This window comes from Physeter macrocephalus, chromosome 12, assembly GCF_002837175.3.
Source record: "Physeter macrocephalus isolate SW-GA chromosome 12, ASM283717v5, whole genome shotgun sequence".
NCBI lineage: Eukaryota > Metazoa > Chordata > Mammalia > Artiodactyla > Physeteridae > Physeter > Physeter macrocephalus.
Genome location: NC_041225.1, coordinates 12,416,895 through 12,436,996, shown reverse-complemented (window position 1 = coordinate 12,436,996; position 20,102 = coordinate 12,416,895). Strand labels below are relative to the sequence as shown.

The following is a 20,102-nucleotide window of genomic DNA, read 5'->3' as shown; positions in this document are numbered from 1 at the left end:
AATGGGCTGAACACCTAGGCCCGGGATCGGGGATCGAGCTGTACACCTGGGCCCAGGAACGGAGGCGGGGGGCGGGGGTGTGCGGTGATTCTTGGGCTGCCCACCTGGGCCCGGAACGGAGTGGGAGGGCTTGGAGCAGCTTCCCCCACTGTCCCCCGCTCCCAGGAAGAGCAGCATCGATCCCACGAGAGCTGCCTGGATGCCGCCTCCGACGACCTGCTGGATCTGCAGAGAAGCTTACCGGAGCGGCGGAGCCGCAGCCGAGAGCTGGAGGACTACCGCTTGCGGAAGGAGTACCTGGAGTACGAGGTGAGGTGCCCGCGCCTCACCTTCCGCCTGGGCCCTCTGCCGCCCTCTCGTGGCCGTGGCCGTCCCTGCAGCCTTGGCTCAGGGCAGCGGGAGGTGCTCCTGTGAGAACACGGGGTGCTGTGTGCGCTGTGTGCACACGCGTGCGCAAATTGTGTGTGTCCGTGTGCACTCGGGCCGCTTCCCCTCTTGTCCTGGGGGCACATAGCAGCTGCTTGTCTGGAAACACTCTTAGGGAATGTTACTTTCATACATGTTTTTTCTCCTAAGAGTATATTCGGCTTTTCCTACCTTGAAGGGAAAACTATATTTTAACAGAATTATTTCTCCTAATACCTACCTAACAATAATAATAGGCAGTATTTCTGAAGCTTGCATTGCATGGCTTATCTTATTATCTAACCACTCTGGGGGTAGGGGCGGTAATCCTCATTTTACAGATGAGGAAACTGAGGCACAGAGAGATTGAGCGACTTGTCCAAACCTGATACATTTTCAAGAGACTCCAGTTACATCTGTGCCTCGTGTATGGTCGTAACTAAGGAATGACCTTTATTAGCTCTCTGATCGATGCTGAAATATTTTTTCCCACCCAACACCCACCCTGCACCCAAATTCAGGAGGGGCAGTGTGGGAACAGAAGGGGTCAGAGGCCACCCAGGGGCAGAGAGGGGAGAAGGGAGCGTCGGTGTCACCTCCTGGCTGTGCCCACCGGCCCTCGCGCTGCCCTCTCCCTTTCTTTCTGGCTTCTCCCTTTGGCGCGCTGGCCGCCTCCATGGCTGTGAGCACGCCACTTCCCAGAGGCCCCGGCGTGTGGCCGATAGGACCCAGCTCTGCACGCAGCATTCCAGCCTCTCCCTACCACTTTCTGACCAGCTGGGACCTTTGGCAAGGCCCAGCCCTCCCTAGGCCTCACTTCCGTCTTTACAAAGCAGAGCAGTGACTTCCACCCAACCTCCCAGGGCTGGGATAAGGATCCAGCGGGCTGGAGGGTGGGAAAGCGCTAGGTAAACTGGGAGCTGGATCCGAAGGATGCTAGTTACAGAGGCCCAGGGAATGTTAAACAGATGAGTGTAGTTAGCGTCATACTCTCCAGATGCTAATTGTTAAAACGCCACGCAGACTCAGTTAGGGTTGAGTACAGATGTGCGCTGTTTGTGTGCAGTGCTGCACAGATCTCGGGCCTAGTGGGTTACGGATCTCTTAGTGTCTCAGCGATGTAATGTGCTCCAGAGATGTCAGTTACAGCACTACACGGTGTTGGCCGTTAGACCAGGGCTGCACTTACAGGTGTAACTATAAAACACCCAGGGAACGGCAGGGTCTGAAGATAACGGTTGCTCAAGCAGATGCTAGCCTTTGGCCCGGCGCTCTTTCTGCAGGAGTCTTTATCGCCATAGCATCATTCACATGTGAGCTGTCTGTCCCTCACGACCCCAGCCCCCTGCCGACCTGGAGCCAGGGTGGTGCTAAGGCGGCGGGGCCCGTGTGTTGCAGAAAACCCGTTACGAGACCTACCTGCAGCTGCTGGTGGCCCGTCTGCACTGCCCGTCGGATGACCTGGACCTGTGGGAGGAGCAGCTGGGGAAGGAGGCTGGAGGCCCGCAGGAGTCCAAGCCCAGCCTGAAGAAGTCCCACTCCAGCCCGTCCCTGCACCTGGATGAGGCCCCCACCACGGCCAAGGTCAAGCGCAACATCTCAGAGCGCAGAACCTACCGGAAGATCATCCCCAAGCGGAACCGCAATCAGCTGTGAAGCGGGTGCCCCCTCACCGACTCCGCCCCCACGGCCTGGGGTGGATGTGGGATGAAGCCCCGAGGAAGAGCCTTGTCTCAGCGGGTGCCTGATGGTGATGAGGCCCCGCCCTCCCCCGCTGAAGGATAGCCTTGCTTCCCTGTGGTCCTCCTGCCCTCCCTCGTACACAGGAGTTTTCCTAATACTGCTGCCCCCGCCCCTGGCTGCGCCCGAGGGCGATGGGAGGTCAGCAATTGGGCTCCACTCCCACAGCTCATCCCATGTCACCCTCCATCCCTTCAGAAGCCACAGCGGACACCTGTCCCAGGCCTGCGAGCAGCTCAGTGCTTATTCGAGAGTCAGAGTACTCGGGGACCCCCGGCCTCCGGGACACAGGCTGGGGCAGCAGAGCCCTCTGGGCAGACAAGCTAGAGGGACCGCAGCCCTGAGGGTGGTCTTGCTCTGGGAATCGGGTGGCCTGCTGGGAGAGGTCCTGGGAGACCCCAACCAGGCCCCGCCCACTGGGGGGGACAGCCTTCTGGGTAGGGGCAGGGATGCGGCGAGTTCAAGGGCTCAGTGAGGCTGACCCTGGGGCCCCTGCCTTTGTCTCCTCTCCCACACATCACCCACTCGCGGTGGGCCAACGAGAGAGGCCCTGCCTTCCACGGCCAACTGCTGATCATCAGAGCAGAGCTGATGGCGGTCGGTGAGGGCCGGAAGGGGTGGCGGCCTCCAGAGCTCGGTGGAGAGCCCTGGAATGAGGGGCCTTTGCCTCCCCAGAGCAGGGGAGGAGTTGTCTGCGGGTTCAGACCCTAGGGAGGCTGAGGGTAAGAGGTGGTGATGGATCTGCATCCGCTGGGGGCTCTGGAGAGTTGGGGGAGGGGGATGGGTGGAGGCCTGGCTCCCTTCCCTGAAAGCTCCATTCCCGAGGGGCTCCTGGACCCTTCTGGACCCCTCCCCTGCCCCAGCCTGCTCCCAGGGGCCTTTGCCACCCTGCCTGGGAAGTCCCCTTGTGCTCCATCGGGCCGGCTCCCAGCTGGGCTGTTCTCTGGGGGAGGTTCCGGGCACTCGCGGACCTGAGGCTCTGCCTGTGGGAAGGAGGCTGGGCTGCAGGGGCAGCCACCATTGTCTCTGTTCAGCCAAGTGTGCGAGCAGGCGGCCCGCCAAGAGGGGCCTCGCCACTGCCCGCCTGCTGGCTGACGCACGGCCCCTCTGGCCTTCCTGCCGGCCCTGTCCTCCCCTTCATGCTTGTAACCAGCCTGGAACTCCACCAGGTGGGGCTGGCACTTGGGGGCCACGACGGGCGTCCGGCCAGGGCCCAGGGCCGGGCCGCACACCCAAAGCGTGCACAGTAAATGCCAACAAAGAAGGAGGTGTGTACGAGTGTAGGGGGAGGGGAGGGTCAGCCGGTTCCGGGCAGCTGGGGCCACCTGCAGGGTGGCAGGCCGCATCCCCCTTGCCATGTGTGCGTGCACGTCTGTGGGCGTGTATGTAGCACGCTGAGCATGTTCAGGAGCCACACGTGTAGGCTGTCACAGCTGGAGGGGACCTCAGAATCATGTAGTTACCCACTCGCGTTCATTCTTTCATTTCACGAGTAATATTAACTACCTTTTATGGGCCAGTACTATGGGATTCAAACATGGATTAAGCGCATCCCTGGCCTCCAGGAGATGACCATCCTGCCCTCTGGTTTCCAGCTGGCAGTGTAGAGACACGCCGGAGACATTCCCATCCTACACCCAGGGATTCAGATACAGTAGGTCTGGGTCAGGGACACCAAGAGGTATTTTTTAGACTCCCCGGGCAGCTCTGATGTGCTGCAGCAGTTAACAGCCACGGCAGTCTGCTCGTCTCACTTGATTGAGGTGGGAGTCTAGCGCCAGGTGGACGTGACTTGGCCCAGGAGTGACGCTTATAGGCTGAATGGCCGTGAGTGGGTTATTTGACCTCACTGACCTGTATGCTTATTTCTGAAACCCGAATAAAAGGCAGAGGTTTGTTTACATGTGTGCACGTGTGTGACATTTCCGTGCTTCTTTGCTCCTGTAGAACTGGCATCTCCCTTTCCCCCCCCCGGGCATGTGAGGCCTTCAGAGCCAGGCGACCGTGGCTGCCGGGTCCCCCTCTGGCCAGCGCTGCCCAGGCCCCCGTTGGCCTGGAGGCCTGGGGAGGTGGAGATGGGTTGTTGGGCTGTGGTTATGACATGTGACCACCAGGGGGCGGGCTTGCATCTTCCAAGCCTGGGCGGCCCAGTTGTCCAGCCATAGCTGTGCTCCTGGAAGAACAGGAAGTTAGGGCGCCCCCCAGGCCTTCCCCCCTGCCCCGCCCCCTCACCAGAACCAGGCCCTTCCACTTCCCCAAACCCACAGTGGCCCAGCCAGGCCTCCCACCATCTGGGGAGGTCTGATCCAAGCAAAGGGTTGGGACTTGGACATCTTCCTGCAGGTGGAGAGGAAGAAGTTTCTGGAGCCTTATGGGGACAGCCTAGAACTCCCTACAGAACTGTCCCAAGGAACCTACAAAAAAATGGAAACCAAATGAGCACCCAGTCCCAGTCCTGGGTATGGAACGGATCAGACCCCACGGGCCTAGACTCACCTCGTCTCCACCCTACTCTTCTTTCCCACTCAGCACTGGGTTGGTCCATATCTTTGCAGGAGAAGGGGACGGGCACAGGTTCTTGGTGAACAGCTCAGACTCCATAAGGCAGGTTGAGGTTTGCCCTCAGCTCCTCCTTTCCCACCTAGGGAGCCCAGCTAACCAGGAGATACCCCAGATGTAACCTCTTCCTGGTCTCTCAGCATCTCTGCTCCATTTGGCTTTCTGCTGAAGATATTCATTTGTTTGTTGTTTGCCAGGCACCAGGGAGGAGTTAAGATCACTAGGGCCCGAGGCCTGGGTCCTTTCCTCTGGAGGCTCCAAGTCAGATGGAAACAAGTGGGGCGTGTCCTGCTCAGCAGGAGCTGGGCTGGATGGTTGAGGTGGGATAGAGTGAGAGACACACGGTGGTGGGGGGGGGGGGGGCGGGGCGGGGCCGAAGCTGGATTGTAAAGGACCTGGTGTGCAGCCCAGGAGGGTGGGTTTCGAGTAGAAGAGTGACTGGGCTCATGGCTTGGGAGATAGTCTGGGAGTCTGGCTTTAAGAAGATGGAATGACTTGAGTAAGTGGGCCTAGAATAGGGTAGATTATGGCCTGGAGATGTCTTATACTATGCAGGCAAATTTTCTATAAGTCTAAAATAAAAAGGGCGGGGGGAGAGAATGCCCTGGAACCTTGGGACAACCTGGCCATCCACATCTGGCCACATCCCTCTCCCTTCCCCCGACCCCCCAACTTGCTTGCTGCTTAGGGGGGGTTTCCTGAATGCCACACTCTGCGTAAGGGCCCCTTCCCACGGCCCCTCTGCCAACACCTTTGCCTCCAGCTATCCTGCATCTAACTGGCCCCCATCTCTACCTGTTCCCTGCCTTCCGAGGAAGCCATGCTCCCTGCATTCCTGGAACTGACCCCCCGCTCCCTCGTGCCCACACCCCTCCCCCTCCCCATGTCCTGCCTACCCTGACCTCGCCCTCAGGGCTCCCATCTGGGTTTTCGGCCTATGCTCGCAAACAACTTGAAGTATCGCCATCATGAGGAAAAAGAAGAGCCTGCACTTGACCGTCTGCTGCCTGTAGCCGAGATCCACGGATGTGTGGTCTTTGCCAGCCCTTCCCCTCCCTCCCCTGGTCCCGTTCACACCTGGCACGTTGGCCTCCAGCCGCTGCTCCCCACTTATGACCCTCAATCATCAAATCCAAAGTCTTAGCAGCTTCCTCACCTCTCAGCGACCTTTGGCCCCATCTGCCCCCTGGTCTGTGGAACGTGCACAAGGCCCAGTGTGATCGGGCCAGTTTGTTAGCTTCTTGTGTTTCCGTTTGCTTCTCTATAAAATGGGGATAATAGCACTACTTACCTCACAGAGTCCTTGTGAAGATTAAGTGAAATTATGCACGTAAACAGCTCAGAACAATGCCTGGCACGGAAGGAGAGCCTGTTAGCTATTAGTACCGGCCTTACTGGCCTTCCTCAGGCATCCTCCCGCCTCTGGCCTCCCGTTTTCATTCTACCCTCAAACATGGCGTCCTGCTCCGAGGCCGGGCCTCTGCACTCAGCTCTCCTTCTGCCTGGACTTTGCAAGTGACAGATGTAAACTCACGTGGGCTTTAGCAGAACAGGACATTGTTCGGCTCCAGTAACGGGACAGTCTGTGTCCAGGTTGGGCTCCACACCGAGCCAGGAACCTGTTTCTCTCTTGTTCTTCTCCCAGGCCTAGGAGGGCAGGGGCAACCCTCACGGTACCGAGGTGGCCCCAGGAGCTCCCAAGACTCCCTCTTCTTGGTCCAAATCTAGCGCTCAGAGAATATCTGCTCGTTGGAAGTTTCAAACTCAAGTCCAGGGTAGGGTCTCTTTGAGCAGCATACCTTGGGCCATGTGCCCACCTCTGAGCCAATCACTAGGGGCCTAAGGTAATCAGAGGCCTCCTCCCGAGATGGGGGTGGGGTGTGGAGACAATGCCACCCAAAGGATGGGGACAGGAACCGGCTGCTGAGAAACTCGGTGTGCTAGGACTAGGAAGAGGCAAAATCCATTGCCGTCCACATGCCATCTCCCCCGCGAAGCCTTCCTTGAGGCTTTCTCCCCCCGTTATTCCCTATCACACCAAAGCCTAACTTTCTACACCCCTCCCCTGCCCCCCGCTCCTGTCTCTCCTGTCTCTTTGCTCCCAGTAGAACATAAACCTCCCAAGGGCGGGAACAGGGCTGGTTGTTTTCCATCGTGTCCCAGGGCCTGACTCCTGGTGTTGAAAAAGGTAAATCTCAAAACTTTATCCTCCCAGGGCTTCCGGTACTCCATGTTCTCCTGGTTCGTCTTCTACTTCCTTGCATGTTCTTTTCTGTCTTTCCTCTGCTTGTAACCTCCCCCCACCCGGCCCAGGCTGAACTCAGCCTTTTCCCAAGGGGGACTCTCAGAGATCTCACCTGGCTGACTACACGGCCGTCAGTTTAGCTTCTGGGAAAAGCCTCCAAATCTAAGCTTTCGGTCCCGATCTCTGCTCTGAATTTCAGACCTGGAGTTCTGTCTGCAGGATGTGTGTGGTCCCTCAACAAATCCTCCTGGAAATGGTAACTGTCTGTACAGATGTTACTTACTACACGGCAGAGTGAACTTAGGATCATCTCCCCTAAACCTGTCCCCAGCTGACTCCCCTTTTCTATGACTGATTCTGTGACAGGTCGTCCGTTGCTCTGATAGACAACATACCAGGACGGTGAGGAGATTTGAGCCAGACGGGCCTTTGCTTCACCTTGGGTGTCAGGTAGAAGCTTCTGATTTTCTGGATCTCTTTGTCCCCATCTGGTGCGACACAGACAGGGTGGGGGAGTACATGCACAGAGAGGCGCTGACTCCCTCACTGAGCGAATGAGGCCTGGTAAGTGACCGTGACAGCCCTTTCACCTGGCCGCCAAGAGACGCCAGGCCGATTTGCAGCTCAGGTGCAGCCACTCAGGACCCACTCTTTCACCCATTCTATATTTTCTGTGCTTCTGATGCTTTATTTCTTATTTGTATTTCACTAATTTCTTGCATGCATTTCCTGTGAGCTGTCTCAAATCCTCTCTGGAACAAGGTGGGAATACATTAATATTTAAAATAAAATAAACAAAATGTCAGCTTGTGTGTGTGTCTTAGGCTGGAAATTCCTTAAGGGCAGGGACCATGTCTGTTTATATAGCACCTGGCACGGTGTCAAACTGAGGCTTAACAAATGAATTTTGATGAAGACGAGAAAGAAGCTGCCGGCACGAAGATACAGAAGTTTGGATCTCACCCTCAGGCCAAACCTCATCCAAACCCCGTTTTCGCAAGGGGTGACCTTCCTCAGGCCGCGGCCAAATCCACACCCTGTTCCGGATCATCCAGGCTCCGTCTCGTCGCCGCTGCCCTTCCAGACTCCCCATAACCAACCCCGTCCTCACCCACGCTCCGCTCTCACAAATGCTCCCCTTTTTCCCCAGTCACCCCTCACTCGGGTCTTCACCCCAAAACGCCCAGCCCACCCTTCTGCCCTTTCACCCCGTGCCCCAGCCCCGCAGGCCCAGGCTGGGCAGCAGCGTGTGGTGCTGGGAGATGCCACCGGCTGAGTGTTTCAGGTGCCAAGGCGTAGGGACCTCCAGCCAGGCGGGGCCCTAGCAGAGGGAGGGGAGGGGAGGGGATAAGGTGCTTCAAACCTCCAGATGCAGCAGTTAAAAAGAGGACAGAGGCAATGATCCTTCAAATTGCCACATCTGTATAATCTGCCTTTTATTTTCTGCTTCATGAAGTTTTATTTCCCATTATTTATTCACCTCCCCTTCCTCCCCTCCCCCACCTCTGCCTCTCCTTAGCAGGCGACATGCTCAGATGGGCCCCGAGCCTTGGCCTGGGTCTCCGCCCACCCCCGCCCCGCCCCCGGCTGCTGGGAGAAGGCACCTGATCCCCCTCCGATGACTCCCTCTCCTCTCCCCATCATTGTGTTTCAGCCCCTAAATGCCCCTCCCTCCATCCTCCAAGGAGAGCTTGGTGGAAACGTGCATGGGGGAAGGGGGTCACAGAGGTGAGGCCCGTCCCCAAGGCCCCAGTCCCTGTAACCACCCCGAGCCGGAGCTTCTGGCCGGGAAGAACCCAGGAGATGGAGATGTCGAACTCACAGCCAGGTGGTGTCTCCCCGCCACGTGCCATCCGCCCGCCTCCTCTCCCGGCCTCTTCCCGACCCTCTCTACCCAGGACCCTCTTCATCCTCCCTTCCCTCCAGTTCTTGGACCTGTGGTCAGGGTGCAGGGGGTTATTGAGATGGGGAGGAGGGGGACCAGCCAGGACTGCAGGGAAGTGAGCTAAATTTTAGAGGCCCTGAGCAACCCCTCACGCCCCCCGACCCCGCTCCCACTGTAGGAACACAGACGACCCCGCTCCCACTGTAGGAACACAGACGCAGCTCAGAGAAAGACCCGGGCCATCAGGTTCTAGTTAGTCATGGGGGGCGGGGAGAGGCAGGCCCACAGTGGCTGCAGCGGGGTGAGAGGCTGTTGGGGAAAGGGCGCTTATGTTGTGAGTCTCCTCGACGTTGAGTCTTCTTGCCTAGCGCCCTCCTTAGCCCTCCGTGGGACACAGAAGCTCGGGACAATAGCCCTTATTCAGGCCCGAGGTTGAGGGTTTGCAGTCCGTGTTCTTAGAGGCTGCTTCTTGAAGAAGGTATGGATGCTCAAGAAAGGCCTGGGAGGGGCATGAGGGATTTTGCAAATCTTACCTGAAACCGGACAGCACTTTCTATCACCTCTCTTTTGGCTTTTATCCCTTTCCCATCTTGCCCTATACTGACTTTTATAACAGTCTCAGTTTTAAAATAAAAGCTCTGAAGTTTCTTGTTTTTATTTTGGGTGACGGCGGAGGTGGTATAATCCTGTCCGGTTCATCTTTTTCTTCTAGGCGCCTATCACAGGGTCTGGCACAGGACAGGTGGTTTATGAACTATTTCTTTTTTTTTTTTTTTGCGGTACGCGGGCCTCCCACTGCCGTGGCCTCTCCCGCTGCGGAGCACGGGCTCCGGACGCGCAGGCCCAGCGGCCGTGGCTCCCGGGCCCAGCCGCTCCGCGGCACGTGGGATCTTCCCGGACCGGGGCACGAACCCGTGTCCCCCGCATCGGCAGGCGGACTCTCAACCACTGCGCCACCAGGGAAGCCCTATGAACTGTTTCTGAATGAACGAATGAATCAGTGAATGTGAGAACTCTGCCTTCTCAGGCCCCAGACTGTATTAACTGTGGCCAATCCACTTCGCTCAGGTTTCTGATTTCTGTCCCAGCCTGGAATCCTCTGGAAGCCTGGCTTTAGCCCAGCCAGCTGAGGCAGGACCCCAGGGCCCTGGGTGGGTGGGCCACCAGAAGCCAACCCCCGCCCCACCCCAAACAGAGACCGGATTCCGCATATGGAAATATGGTGTTTGCCTGATGGAAAATTACCAGGGGAATTTGGGAGAAAGAGGGCTTCATACCTGAACCGGTCAGATGAGACCCGTAATGCCTTTCACTGCCCAGGTGACTACTGAATCACGGTGTGACGGCTGCACATAACTCTGGCCCGAGCCACGCGTTTTACGGCCAAGGAAGCTGAGCATTTCCCTGGGGTTGCCAACCGGGAGGCAACCTGGGCGGGGACACAGCCCCACACCCAGGCCTGAGCTCTGGAGCAACGCTGTCCCCCAGGGGGGTAAACAGAGGTGTCATGATGACCATAGCTAACAGCTCCAGTGACACCACAACCTCAGCCCCTAGAACGGCTGGCCAGCGGGCCCTTTCCCTCATGGTAATCATCAGCAAAGAGGGCGGCTCTGGGGAGGGCGTGGCTGTACTTTCTACAAGTAAAACCTCAGTCCTCAGCGCGGGCAAGAGGCCTTGCCCGGCTTCCTTCTTTCTTCCCCTCTTCTCTTTCTCTTACTTCTTCCCTTTGGTGGAGAAGTAAGTTTCCATTCAGACCGAGCTCATCCGTATTGATGAACAATGTCTTTGCCGCAGCAAGGTCCCCTGGGGAGGCATGTGGGTGGGCTGGGGGGGGGGTGCACTCCTCTCCCCAGGGGGTGTATGGGGGGGAGCCAACGTTGCCCACAGCTGGGGACCTCCACTCAGGGCCCCCAGGAGGCAGGAGGAGGACGAGAAAATCGGGGCCTGATGGCAGTGGAAGGGTGGGGTGGAAGGGAATGTGAATTCCCAGGCCTGGGCTGTGAGAGAAGCTAACTTACCCCCTCCTCCCTGTAAAAAGCAAACACATCTAAAACAAACAAAAAGATTTATTTGTAAATGAAAGCGGTTCTCATTCAAGGCCGGCAGCAGGCGGGGCTGTGTGTGTGCCTGTGTGTGTGTGCTTGTGTGGGCTCGGGCTCCCGTTACACGGGGGAGGATGCCTTGGCTGGAGAGGAGGGGGAGGGGAAGTGGGGAGTCTCGGAGGAGGGGGGGACCGGGAGGCGCGGTGGGGGGAAGGGTGTTGGCTTCATGCCGGTACTCGTTTGATTTATCCCTAATGAGTTCTCAGCACATGGCTGCTCCCGGCTCACTCCGGGGGCCAGCGCGGCCTCCCGTGGGCCCCAGCCCGCCCCCGACTCCAGAACAGACGCCACTCACTCAGAAAAGAGCCAATTTCCACACTGCACAGTCTGCTTCACTCAAGGGGAAATCACATTTCCCCGGGAGAGCCGGAGGCAGCGCTTCACTCCCCAGCCTGGCCGGCTGCCACCGGGTACAGATGCGGAGGAGCTGGGCCCTGACCTCCCTTCTCCCCCAAAACAAAGCCCCACTTCCCCCAGCCCTCGCCCCAAATCTCAGGGCAGCCTCTCAGTAGCTGGGGCTTAGCCTTTGCCGCTCAGCGAGAGAAGGAGGAAGGGTGACGTCCAGGGGAGGATGCTGCCGGCGCGGGGACCGGCCTTGCCTGCTTCCTCCAGCTTTGTCCAAGAAGCCAGGCACCTGGTTTGGTTTGAGGGGCTTGGAGGTGTGGCGATGGGGTTGCTGGTGGTGTGTGTGGGTGCATGAGCTCGAGCAGGGAGCAGCAGGGAATCAGGATCTGCCATCAGGAGATAAGGACCTCCAGCATCCGTGTCCCGAGAGCCCCCAAGAGCCAGAGGAAGAGAATAAAGTAATGAGAAGAGTAAGAAACCAGAAGGGATGGAAGGGGGGAGAAAGGCTTCCAGCCTTTCCTGAGCAGGCACGGGGAAACTCTAAGTCCTCCCGAACATTCACTGCAGACGCAAAGGTCTCTCAAAGGAATAATTGCTTCGGACTCAGCAGAAGAGGGACTGGAATAAGAAATTAAAAGAGGTGGGAATAAAGACACAGACCTACTAGAGGATACGGGGAGGCGGAAGGGTAAGCTGTGACGAAGTGAGAGAGTGGCATGGACATATATACACTACCAAATGGAAAATAGATAGCTAGTGGGAAGCAGCCGCATAGCACAGGGAGATCAGCTCGGTGGTTTGTGACCACCTAGAGGGGTGGGATAGGGAGGGTGGGAGGGAGGGAGACGCAAGAGGGAAAGCAATTATACTCCAATAAACATGTTAAAAAAAAAAAAAAAAGAGGTGGGAAAAGGAAAGAGAAAGGTGGGAGGGAAAGAGAGGAGGCGGCCTTTGTGGGCCAGGATGCTTTCATCACAATCACAGCGGTGGCGGGTAGCAGGCTGGGTCACTCCCTGTCTGCGGGTGTCACACAAACTGAAGCAGAGGAACAATCAGACCCCCTAAAAGTTGGAGAAGGGGCGGCCTGGGGGCACATTAAGGGTCAAGGATGGAGGCTCCCCCAGCCCCAGTGCTCCTTCCAGACCTGCAGGCTGACCTCTGGGCCTTTCATCCAGGACCTTCCCCAAGTTGGGAGTGTGTGGCGGTGCCCCAGGCGGCCACATAACTCTGTCCCTCCCTACAAAGTGATGCGAGCCTGAGGTCTCTGCAGAAGCCTGGCCACACCCAGCTGTTCAAGGACTTCGATTGGGATGCAGATTTGGCTTTAGATTAGGGGTCGGGCTGTGGCCCCAGCTCCTCTGAATGACCTTGAAAGATCAAGTCATCTCTTGCTCTCAGTTTCCCCAAGGGCAAAACGGGGCCCGATGTTCAGAATTGGAGACACAAATGGATGTAAATGAGTTTTGTAAACAGACAGAAACTAAGCCTATGGGAGAAGGGTTATTCTATCTTCTGAGGATGGGGGAGTTCAGGGGGGGCCAGGGAGGGAGCCCCAATCCCCCCTGAAGCTCAGGGCACTGACTCGGGACCCCGAGGTCTCCAGCCCCCTTGTCCTGTGCCCACCCCCAAAGGACGAGCCTTAGGAAGACTCTGGTGGGAAAAGTTGTGAGTATTTGGGGAGGGGGCCTGGAGGATGGTGAGGCCAGCAGGAAGGGGAAACCTTCGCAAGCCCCTCACCTTCTCTGGCCTCCTACTTCCCCATCTGTAGACTGTGGCCACGCTCTCCTCTCGCCTGAGGTTGTTGTGAGGGTTGAGTGTGTGTCTGGCACACGACGGGCAGAAGGTACATGTTTTTTCGTAACAACCAATGCCAAGAATATTGGCGAAGAGACGGGAGGGGCTGGCCTTGGAGCAGGACTCCCAGATGCCCCTGCCTTCCCCCCTCCCCCGCAGCAGGCCATGGGGTCGGGGCCGGAGGGTCACGGCAGCTCCAGTCCACCTTAGAAAGGTGGGTTCTGCCCCACAAGGTGGGCCCAGGTCGGGTTCTAGCTGCTCTGTCTCCCAGCAGGAGACCCACCACCGTGCAGGGGCTGCCTGGCCCACACAGACCGCTGAGCTCCAGGCACCCTGGTCTCTCCTGGCCGGTGCTAGGAGGGCAGGGGGCACTGGAGGGGGAAGGGTGCGGATGACAGACCGGGGAGAAGGGCCTGGAAAGCTGAGGAAGACTCTCCACACAGGCAGTGAGAGAGACGGTTCCAGGGTGCAATGGGGGTGGGGCGTGGGGGAGGGGGTGAGGCAGGGCCCTCGCTGCCCTGGGAACGCCTCGGGCCCAGGCTTCGTCCCCAGTTCTCCCGCCGACACACGCACGACGCCGTCATGTACCTCGCCGACTTGTCCCAACACCACCCCTGACGTCAGGGCACCTGAGATCATCTCTCTCCCCAAGCACACAGACGGCTATATTTTCCAAGCCCCGAAGGGGGACCTGTGGTTTGACTGCGGACGGCGTGTCTGGAGCGCTACGGGTCAGGACCTGCTGCACCTGGGCCATGCCACACGCTCACCGACACCTGCTCTGAGCAGAGTGTCCCGGGGGGCTCAGCTCACCTCCGAGAAGGAAGGGGAGAGCTGAACCACGGTCAGCCAGCAAAAGCGCAGCCCAGGGAAGTCCCTTTGTCATTCAGGGCTTGGAGAGGCTGCCAGGGCACCAGCGTCCCCAGAAAGGGTTTGGCTGTGAATACGAAGGATCGCTCTGCAGGCTCTGGTGCGGGACCATCCACCTCAAGGTGATTCCTGGGTGGGGACTGTCTTAGGGCTCTCAGGAACCCAGAGGTTTGGGATCACGAAGAGCCTCCGATATAAATGGGATGCAGTCCTGCCACCATTGCTCGTGGCTGGAGGAAAATCCTGTTACTGAAAACTGAGCCTCACCTCAGATCCGCTCAGAAGTCACGGGGACTGGTCTTCTTTGTGGGGGGCCCACTCTGTCTATGCCATCCTCAGCAAGCATTCCTCGCCTCTCCTTTGGGAGGACCAGGGAGGTCAGAGGCCCGTCTCTCAGCCGCCGCCCTCCCAGCCTGGGAGCCCCTGGTTGGGGTGCTAGTGGGGGATGAGGAAGCCCCTCCTCCACCTGACTCAACCTCAGCTGTTATCTGCCCAGCTGTCGGCATTAATCTGGGCATCCTGCCCCCGGCTCCGGCTGGGTCCCTCATGGAGAGGGTCCACGCAGACACCAGGCAGCCGCTGGTGGGCCAGGCACCCTCTTGGGGGCAGAGACCTGGAAGTCACCATTGTGACTTGTTCTCTAAAATTTCACAGAAGGGGGTCGTCCTAAGTCCTTATAGTAGCTCCCTCACCCCTTCCTGGCCTCAGCTTCTTGATTGTACAGTCTTGCCAAAGACTTAGGAACCAAACCAAAAAAAATTAAACTCTAGGTGGCAGTCTCAGAACCTCCCTTGGGTCTAGAACCCCCTGGCATCCCTGATGAGCGCCCTGTGCTGTTGGGTGAAAGTGCTGGACTTAAGGTAAGAGGACTGGATTGAATCTACTACTTCCTGCCTTGGGCAAGTTATTTCATTTTTTTCTGAGCCTCAGTTTCTCCATATGTAAAATAGGGCAAATGGCAGCTTAATTTATGTGAGGCCCCCATCCAGCAGAGCCCAGTAACTGTCTTCTCCCTTCCCTCCTCTCACACCTCAGGGATCCTAAGAGCTGTTTATGTGGGCTCCAGTGTAGAGCTGTTCCCGGATCTGCGACCAACCTTCCTGGCTGATTCTCTGGCTTCCTGTTAATAACAACAGCAACTACCCGTGGGGAGTCTGTGATTGGCCAGGCACTGGGCCACGTGCTTATTTTATGCTCGCATGTACTCAGAGTTGGCACAGTCAAAGCTTAGGATACGTGATTTGCCCGGTGCTAAACATCTCTTCGGGGCAGAGGGTGAATGCTAAGTCAGGGGCCTCTCTCTCTTGGACATTCGTGGCCCTTTCAATGCCCGGCTCCAAAGCGAGTTTGCTGGCCACTGGGCTCTGAGGTTCTCTGGAGAAAACCCAGTCCTGGGGTGCCTCCTTCCCCAGCCAACCCCAAAGCTGGAGACCAAGAGTCATGGTTTATTGAGTCACGTGGCAGTGGTGGGTTGTCTTTAAAAAAAAAAGAAAGAAGCGTCAAGGGGAGAAGCCCGACATGGCAGGGAGACAGTTCACTGAGAGGAAAAGGGCAGCTTGACCCGAGCAGAGCCTCATTTACAATATTTACAGTCAGGTCTGGGGAGGGGAGGGCAGGAACGGTGGAAGCCAGAGAGGCAACCGCCATGGCTGGCTTTGGGGGGTTGTCTTAGGGTCTCTCGGGTAGCTGTGGGCTTGGCAGGGCTGTTGGGAGGGGGGAGGAGGGTCCCCGGCCATTGTGCCTGGCTCTGCCCTGGGTGGGGCTGCACCCCACCCCCAGGAACCCGGGGGGCTTTGGAATGTCTGTCTCGAGCTGTAATAGGCTCAGCCAGGCTGAGGTCTGGCTGCCAAGGGGTGGTTCCGTGGCGGAGAGCACCTGGGACGGAGCTCCTACGTTCACAGCAGCAGGTAGAAGGAAGGCGGGTGACCACCTTGACCACCGGGTGGAGCTCCTGGTTGGCTGGACCCAGTGTTCAGCCTGTGGCCAAGAGGGAGGAGGAAGAAGAGCCAAGCAAGCTGCGCAGAGAAGGTGGTGCCTCTCAGGGCGGCGCTGCGGGAGAGCCTTCGCACCGGCTGTGGCTTGTGGGCTGGACGGAAGCGCTTACGGCCCACGGCTGCTAAAGCGTGTCGGTGATGGAGCCACAAAGGTGCCTCTGTGTGCCCCTGACCCCGTCGTGGGCCTCCCTGTGCCATCCCTCTCAAGCCTCTGGCTGTCCCCTCTTCTCTCCCCATTTCTCCTCCTCCGACGTTGTCTCTTTGGAACGGGACGGTTCTGTCCCCCTGGGACTCCTGCCCCTCATTAAGGAGTCCTGGAGGACAGTGTGGTCTTCTCCAACGTCGTCCGGTCTCTCACGGTTCATTAAATCAACCACACAGGGAGGGAGCCGTGATGCTGGATTTGTGGCTATGTTTCATGTAATAAATAAAGATTCCTTTGTGTGACTCTCTGGGGCCCGTCCCAGGCCGAGTCCTCTTGTTGCTCAGTCGCTCCCACTGTCTCCATGGCAACTACAGATGGTCAAAGGCCGCGGCAGTGGTAGGTGGCGCGCTTGGCCTTGCTGTGGAACTGTAATAATACGGGGAACCTGGACACGTTCGAAAACAGAACAACAACGCTGCTGGTCAGAAGGGGAAACTGCACCACAGCCTCTCCCCGCCTCTGCCAACCTTTAAGACAGCACAAGTTAATCATTGATCACTCGGGCCTATCTGATCATCAAAGATTAACTCCTCTCTGGCCCTATTTCCTCCTTCTCTGGCCTCACCTTTGAGTTTCTGGCCAGAAGGAGAACGGTGGCTTCTTGCCCCTCCCGCCATGACTCCTTTGACCTTCAACACCCTTGTATCAGGGAGAGGGCGAGAGAGAGCAGTTACGTTTGCAACCCTGAAGAACCGAGTACACACGGGGAGATCACTGGGGCTTTCCCCAGCCTTGCCCAAAAGGGGCGAGGTCACAGGATCTTCTTCTTGGGAAGCAGGGGGATTGGGTCCTGACCGGTCCAGGCGGATGCACATCTGAGGGCCTGCACCGGGCAGCTCTGCACACCTGCAGGATGGGCAGCCCGGGAAAGTTCCACGGGAAGGGCATGTCTCAATGCCCTCAGCCCTTCCGGCGAAACTGAACAGCAGGGTGGCTTGAACTTATCTGGCAAACAGAACCCAGCTCGGCCAGCCTCCTAGTCATTTCTGGAACATCAGGAGGTAACAGGAGGAGAGGGGGCGTCTTGGGAATGGACGGTCCTGCCAGGCCTGCGACGGCGCCCTTGCGGTTGGCCGTACTGCACCGCGGCTTCTGTCCGGTTCAGGTTTGCTCCGAGACCCTGAAGGCCATCCCTCACGGAGACTCCAGTGGGATCCCTCACGTCCCCCATTAAGGGGCCTGGTTTCCTGAAAAGCTTCCCTACCCAGCCCAGGCCCAGGGGGAGACAGAGGCTGATGAGCGGCCCTACAGCTCACTCTCCGCTCCTCCTGACGGCTGTCCATATCTCAAGCCAAATCACACGAATGTGGTGGAACAGAGGATTTCTGTGTAAGGGCTCTGGTGCTGAATTGTGAGGTTTTTTTGTTTTTTTTTTTGTTTTTTGCGGTACGCGGGCCTCTCACCGCTGTGGCCCCTCGCGCTGCGGAGCACAGGCTCCGGACACGCAGGCTCAGCGGCCACGGCTCACGGCCCCTGCATCGGCAGGCGGACCCCCAACCACCGCGCCACCCGGGAAGCCCCGTGAGTATTTTTGCGTCGCTTAGGTGGTTAATGCGGGCAACAGGATGGCACTGTTTGCAATCAGGGTGCGCTCCCCAGCAGAAGGGAAGCTGGCACTCCTGCAGGGCACCCCTGCGACAGCGCCTGCAGCTGTGGGACTAAGTCCCTGAAGGCAGGGAGTCCCCCTCCAAGACTTTTCTGGAGTCCACTCACCACTGCCCTCCCAAAGCCTGAGCCCTGAATCATACACAAAACAAAAGGTTTAATAGACATGGCCTTGGTGCCCTGCCTTCCCTCTGTGTGCTTGGATTACGGAAAACACCTGTCTTCCCGGGCCCTCCATCTAACTGGGGGCTCCCAGGTCTCAGACAACTTTCGGCTCAGCCTTGCACCCCAACCCGCCCCGCAGAGCAGAGGGCCTGGGCGGCGGCCCCAGAGGCAACTTACTCAGCAAGCTGGAGTTGGGGAAGCGCCAGGCCTCGCTGTAGGAGGAGTAGGGGGTGTGGCCATAGGCGTTGCCAGAGTATTCGCTTCCTGCGGGAAGAGAATGTGAGAGACCCATGAGGTGGAGGCACCAGTGGAAGGCTGGGGATGGGGGACCAGGGTCTGCAGGGCTGGCATCGAGCAAGTCCTCCTCCATCAGTCCTTCGGGGGCCCCTCAGTCTGCATCATTTGGGGCAGCGCCTTTTCCATCAGGGACTGGAGGTACTGCCCCATCAAGATCAGCCCTCACAGGAACCCCAGGAGGTAGATGTTAGTATTGTGCCCATTCTCCAGATGAGGAAACAGAGGCTTGGGGATCTGCAGAAGCTCACACAGCTGGAGGGTTTGGTGGAATTTGGAAGCTGTGCTGTGACCAGGGCCCAGCTTCTAACCACTTCTGCTGCTGCCTGGACCTTCTGTAAGAAGGTCTTTCCGGGAAGGGCCAACGGGAGTGAGAGGGGTTAGGGGTCATGGAAGGACTCAGTAAGGATAAGCTTTGTAGCCTCCCTAAATATGGTCTGTTAGGGAGGGGCGTGTGTTTGGTGGTGGTGGGGTTGCTGAGAATGAAGGGAAGGAGAGGGGAGGGCATCTGTGTCCTGGGACTTGCTCCCTAGAGATGTTTGTCTGATTTCAAATCTGCCACTGCGAGCAAATTCAGTGCACGATTTACACAAAGCAAATCAGATCACCTCTTTCTGCGAGTGGATTCTTGGCTTCACCAAAGGAATTACTTACCAAAAAAATTACTTAAGAATTCCCTTAAAGAACAAAGCAGACCACCGCAATTACTGCTGGGGCTTGGGACAGAGCGTAAAGTTGGCAAAACACTTTCGCACACAGTAAGCCCCTTTATTCTCATAACCTTCCGATGAAGTGCTCATCTGTAGCGCCAATTTATAGAAGAGGCAGTTGGAGTATAGCACGAGTGAGTAGGGGGCCTCAAAGCACACAGTTGGGAAATGGCAGAGAAGAAGTTGACCTGAGGGCTCTTAACATGAAATTCCAGATCACCTATTTATGTACTTAGGAGACAACTTCATCCACAAAGCCAGGTTCCCGCCAACCCTGAGCTCCGGTGAATCCACACGGCCTTCCAGGATCTGATCTGCTGTTGTGAGCCTCGTGCTTTCTGTGGTTCCTTCCTGATCTCCTTCCCAGAGTCTAGAAGAGAGGCTCGAAGCTGCCTGGCTCTGGAGCTGGCCTGCCTGGAGCCAAATCTCCATGCTCCACTTCCTAGCTGTGCAACCTTGGACAAGTCACTGAACCCCTCTGAGCCTTGGTTTCCTCATCTGTAAAATGGGGCAGATTATTGTCCCTATCTCATGGGGTTTTGCTGAGGATTCAGTTTGATAACACACGTCAAATGCTTATGAGCACCATGCTTGGAATATAAGAAGCAGTCAAGAAATGCCAGCTTTTATGATTTTCCCATTAGGTAGGCGCTAAAATAAAGCTCAGTAGAGCCTCACGCCAGTCATCCAACCAGTGTTAAAGCCTGAGCTGGGGTCAGTAGGGGCTGCTTCCCTGCCAGAGAAGGCGGCAATTGCCACAGCAGGAATGGAAGCGAGGAGGAAGAGCCTGAAGCAGAGGAAGGTTACTGGGTCCTTGTCCAGGGAGCCAGCATAGGCAGTAGTAACAGAAAGTTCCTTAGGGGCAGGGACTAAGTCTAACACAGGTCAGGGGCACAACAAGTACTTGCATAAGAAGAGAGGAAGAACAAAAGCAAAGGGATAAATATAGAAAGACAGAAACTAAGCAATGGGGCTTCCCTGGTGGCGCAGTGGTTGAGAGTCCGCCTGCCGATGCGGGGGACGCGGGTTCGTGCCCCGGTCCGGGAAGATCCCACATGCCGCGGAGCGGCTGGGCCCGTGAGCCGTGGCCGCTGAGCCTGCGCGTCCGGAGCCTGTGCTCCGCAACGGGAGAGGCCACGGCAGCGAGAGGCCCGCGTACCGCAAAAAAATAAAAATAAAAA

General features: G+C 57.5%; 2 protein-coding genes across 2 annotated transcripts in view; one reads left to right on the top strand and one right to left on the bottom strand.

Annotated features, from left to right (window-relative positions):
- The window catches only part of PSD4 (pleckstrin and Sec7 domain containing 4), a 45,210-nt gene extending 41,180 nt beyond the window's left edge, over window positions 1–4,030 (top strand). Inside the window, exons 17-18 of the mRNA XM_055089001.1 lie at window positions 166–309; window positions 1,804–4,030. Of these exons, the coding sequence (XP_054944976.1) occupies window positions 166–309; window positions 1,804–2,061 (402 nt within the window). The 3' untranslated portion in view covers window positions 2,062–4,030. The remainder of the gene's footprint in view (window positions 1–165; window positions 310–1,803) is intronic.
- Window positions 4,031–16,455: 12,425 nt separating this feature from the next.
- PAX8 (paired box 8) overlaps window positions 16,456–20,102 on the bottom strand; it is a 66,884-nt gene continuing 63,237 nt past the window's right edge. Inside the window, exons 12-13 of the mRNA XM_024129810.1 lie at window positions 18,095–18,181; window positions 16,456–16,532 (exon numbers count right to left, since the gene is read on the bottom strand). Of these exons, the coding sequence (XP_023985578.1) occupies window positions 16,456–16,532; window positions 18,095–18,181 (164 nt within the window). The remainder of the gene's footprint in view (window positions 16,533–18,094; window positions 18,182–20,102) is intronic.